This window comes from Triticum urartu, unplaced genomic scaffold (assembly GCF_003073215.2).
Source record: "Triticum urartu cultivar G1812 unplaced genomic scaffold, Tu2.1 TuUngrouped_contig_4773, whole genome shotgun sequence".
Lineage (NCBI taxonomy): Eukaryota > Viridiplantae > Streptophyta > Magnoliopsida > Poales > Poaceae > Triticum > Triticum urartu.
The window spans coordinates 8,448-11,689 of NW_024115390.1; the positions used below are offsets into that span (position 1 = coordinate 8,448).

Below are 3,242 nucleotides of genomic sequence, written 5' to 3' on the forward strand. Positions count from 1 at the left end.
ACAATGGATTTGCCTTCCCACCGGAGCTCACTCAGTTGATCCAGTAGCAGAATGCGTTGATGCAGTTGCTAGTCCAGAATCAGAATCAGGGGAACAACAACAACAACAACCCACCACCACCACCACCACCTGTTGATCACTTAACCCGTTTCCTTAGACTAAATCCGCCGGTGTTCTCCAGTAGCACTGAGCCTATAGTAGCAGATGATTGGCTCCGAAAGAATGGAAGGGAGTTAACCACTACAGGATGTACTGACGCTGAGAAGGTGCGTTTTGCCGCACACCAGTTGGATGGACCAGCAGCATCCTAGTGGGAGAATTACACTGTCACCTACCCTATAGCCACAGTGACATGGGACTAATTTCAGCAGGCTTTCCGTACAACCCATGTCTCAACTGGGGCCATGAATATGAAGAAGCGTGAGTTTCGCAACTTACGCCAGGGGAACCATACTGTGTCTCAGTACATGGATGAGTTTAGCAAGTTATCTCGCTATGCCCCTGATGATGTGGCCACAGATGCCGCAAAGTAGGACAAGTTTATGGAAGGGCTGAATGATGAGATGAGCATGCAGTTGATGGTAGCAAGTTTCAACAACTACCAAGAACTGGTAGATCGTGCTCTTATGATTGAAGGGAAGCATCAGCAAATTGAGAACCGCAAGAGGAAGTATTTTTTTAGTTATTTTTGTATTTTTTTTATTCATGTCCACCCCGGACATAATTTGGGGTGCGGCCGCGCGGTGCGCGCACGCACGACCCATCTGACAAATCCGGACACGGGCGAATCCATCGGCACCCCAAAGGGACAAAATCCGGCTAATCCGGACGTCTGTTTGGGGTCGTGCGGTGGAGTTGGCCTAACTAAGTTAAAGTATTCAAACAGGGCCAACGCGAGCTGCTGTACCCACCATATGTAGTAACATGCAGTAACTGCTGCTTTATGAGTATTTTTTTTTGCGGGTGAGCTTTATGAGTATTTTAATCAATAAAAAGAAATTGACCCATCCATGCAGCTCATAGCTTCATCCATGCGTATTATCTTTTGTTTTCGTCCAACTTTGAACTTAAAGATTAAGATATCTATTTATTTATAAAATACCGATAAACAAATTATCTTAATACTGATAATTAAACAAATAGTAGATGATTATTAATTCAGTGCAATTTTTATTTAATATAAAATACCGCCACAACGTGGGGCGCATCGTCTAGTGTATCCAGTGAAAGCACTCCAAAAAGTAAGAAAAAGAACACTAACAAATAGTGGTGTGAGGAGCATCTTATCATACTCTGTTCGGTGTGAGTGCAAGCGTTAGGTGTGAGTGGCCATGCATGCCTGTTATATCGCACTCACACCTATAGTCACTCAGCATATGATTCATTGTTCATGGTGGGAAAGATCAAAAGTCAATCACGCGGCGAGGCCCCTCTCTCCCACTCCTATAAGTATGGAAACACACAATCATCTACAGGCATGCAGCAGCTAGGTCCAGCAGATCAATGGATCAGCTCCTCGTGCTCCTCGCGTTTCTCCTGTGCGGCCTCCTCGCCGTCTTCCGGCGCGGCCGCGCTCCTCCTCCTCCACCCTCACTTGCCATGCACAAGATCAGCGACCCAGCTGTCGCCCACCGCGCGCTCGTCGAGAACGCAGACGCCTTCTCGAATCGCCCGCCCGCGCGCCTGCACGTGGCCCAGGCCGCCCGGCGACGCGGCCAGCGGAACGAGAACCTCAACACCATGGCACACGGACCGCACTGGCGCGCCCTCCGGTGCAACCTCACCGCCGAGACCCTCCATCCGTCTCGCCTGGCCGGCCTAGCGCCGCTGCAGCGGGAGGCCGTCCAGGGCCTCATCGCCGCGCTGTCGTCCGCCCCCCGGGGAGGCCGGGAGGAGGTGACGGAGGTGCACCAGCACCTCTATGGCGCCGTGTTCTCGGTCGTCGCGCGCCTGTGCTTCGGTGACGTCGTCGACGAGGACCACGTGCGCGCTATGCGCCACGACATACAACGCTTCCAGCTCGCCATTGGGCTGGTCAAGCCCTTCACGGCCACGGGCTCCGTGATGGAGAAGCTCGTGGAGTGGAGATGGCTGCGCAGGCTCTTCGCCATCGATGTCCGGCTCAAGGAGCTATTCCTCCCTCCCATCGAGGCATGGAGGCGGGTGGTCCGGTCTCCTCGACCACGTGACGACAACGGCCGTCGTCCGTACGTCGAGTCACTCATCAATCTCCGCGTCCCCAACGAGGACGGCGGCCGGCGCGCTCTTAGGGACGAGGAGATGGTGCGGCTGATCTCGGAGTTCCTTGGCGCCGGCACGGGGACGGTGGTGGCAAGCCTCGAATGGGCCCTCGCCCACCTTGTCGACAAGCCGGAGGTGCAGGAGAAGCTACACTGCGAGGTCAACGACGGCGAGGTTTCCCGTGTGGGTGCAGGCATGCCTTACCTGCATGCCGTCGTGCTGGAGACCCTTCGCATGCACCCACCGTTGCCGGTCATCCCGCGCCATGTCCATGCCAATGCCGTCGGAGTGCTGGCCGGAGGAATGGCCGTGCCGCCGCCAGCCGGCGACTTTTACGTGAATTTCTCTGCGGGGGACATTGGCAGGGACAGCAAGATATGGAAGGATCCCGACGAGTTCCTGCCGGAGCGGTTCCTTACCGGCGGCGACGGGGAGGGCATTGGCCCGTTGCCGGCGCCCAAGCAGATCAGGATGATGCCATTTGGCGCAGGGCATAGGTTCTGCCCTGGCGTGGGGATGGCGATGGTGAACATGAAGTGCTTCTTGGCGGCAATCGTCTGCGAGTTCGAGTGGGCGCCGCCGACTGGCATTGCCGCTGTTGACCTCACGGAGCTGGATTCCTTCTTCAAGGTGATGAAGAAGCCGCTTTCCGCACGTGTCACGCGACGCACTAAATCCATCTAAAGATCTCGTGAATCTACACGATATCTTTAGAATAAAATTGTTGTGTTTCTACCATTGTTGCAGCCGAGAGTAGGGGTGGATTATTGAGCTGCTCAGCTCGTTAAACTCGTGCTCTTTAAGGCTTGACTAGTTAAACTCATTAAGCTTAACAAGCACAAAATCCTTCTCAGCTTTGTTCATTTGAAACTTGTTAATCACGTGAGCGCTTGCTAACAGACTACAATGTGCTACAGCGTACTGGATAAGAATGTATGTGTTTTTTGCGAAGAAGAAGATGGTGACTACATAAGAAGGTGCACTAGTTTGCTATCTTCTAT

At 53.4% G+C, this 3,242-nt stretch overlaps 1 protein-coding gene across 1 annotated transcript; it reads left to right on the forward strand.

The window, feature by feature from the left end:
• The first annotated feature begins 1,490 nt into the window (after window positions 1-1,490).
• Window positions 1,491-2,974, forward strand: LOC125528290 (cytochrome P450 89A2-like). The gene has a single exon (XM_048692781.1). The coding sequence runs from the start codon at window positions 1,504-1,506 to the stop codon at window positions 2,923-2,925; it is 1,422 nt and encodes a 473-aa protein (XP_048548738.1). The 5' UTR covers window positions 1,491-1,503; the 3' UTR covers window positions 2,926-2,974.
• The last annotated feature ends 268 nt before the right edge of the window (window positions 2,975-3,242 follow it).

Excerpts from the sequence above, each read along its gene's own strand:
- LOC125528290 (XM_048692781.1), top strand. The coding sequence starts at position 1,504 with ATGGATCAGCTCCTCGTGCTCCTCGCGTTTCTCCTGTGCGGCCTCCTC.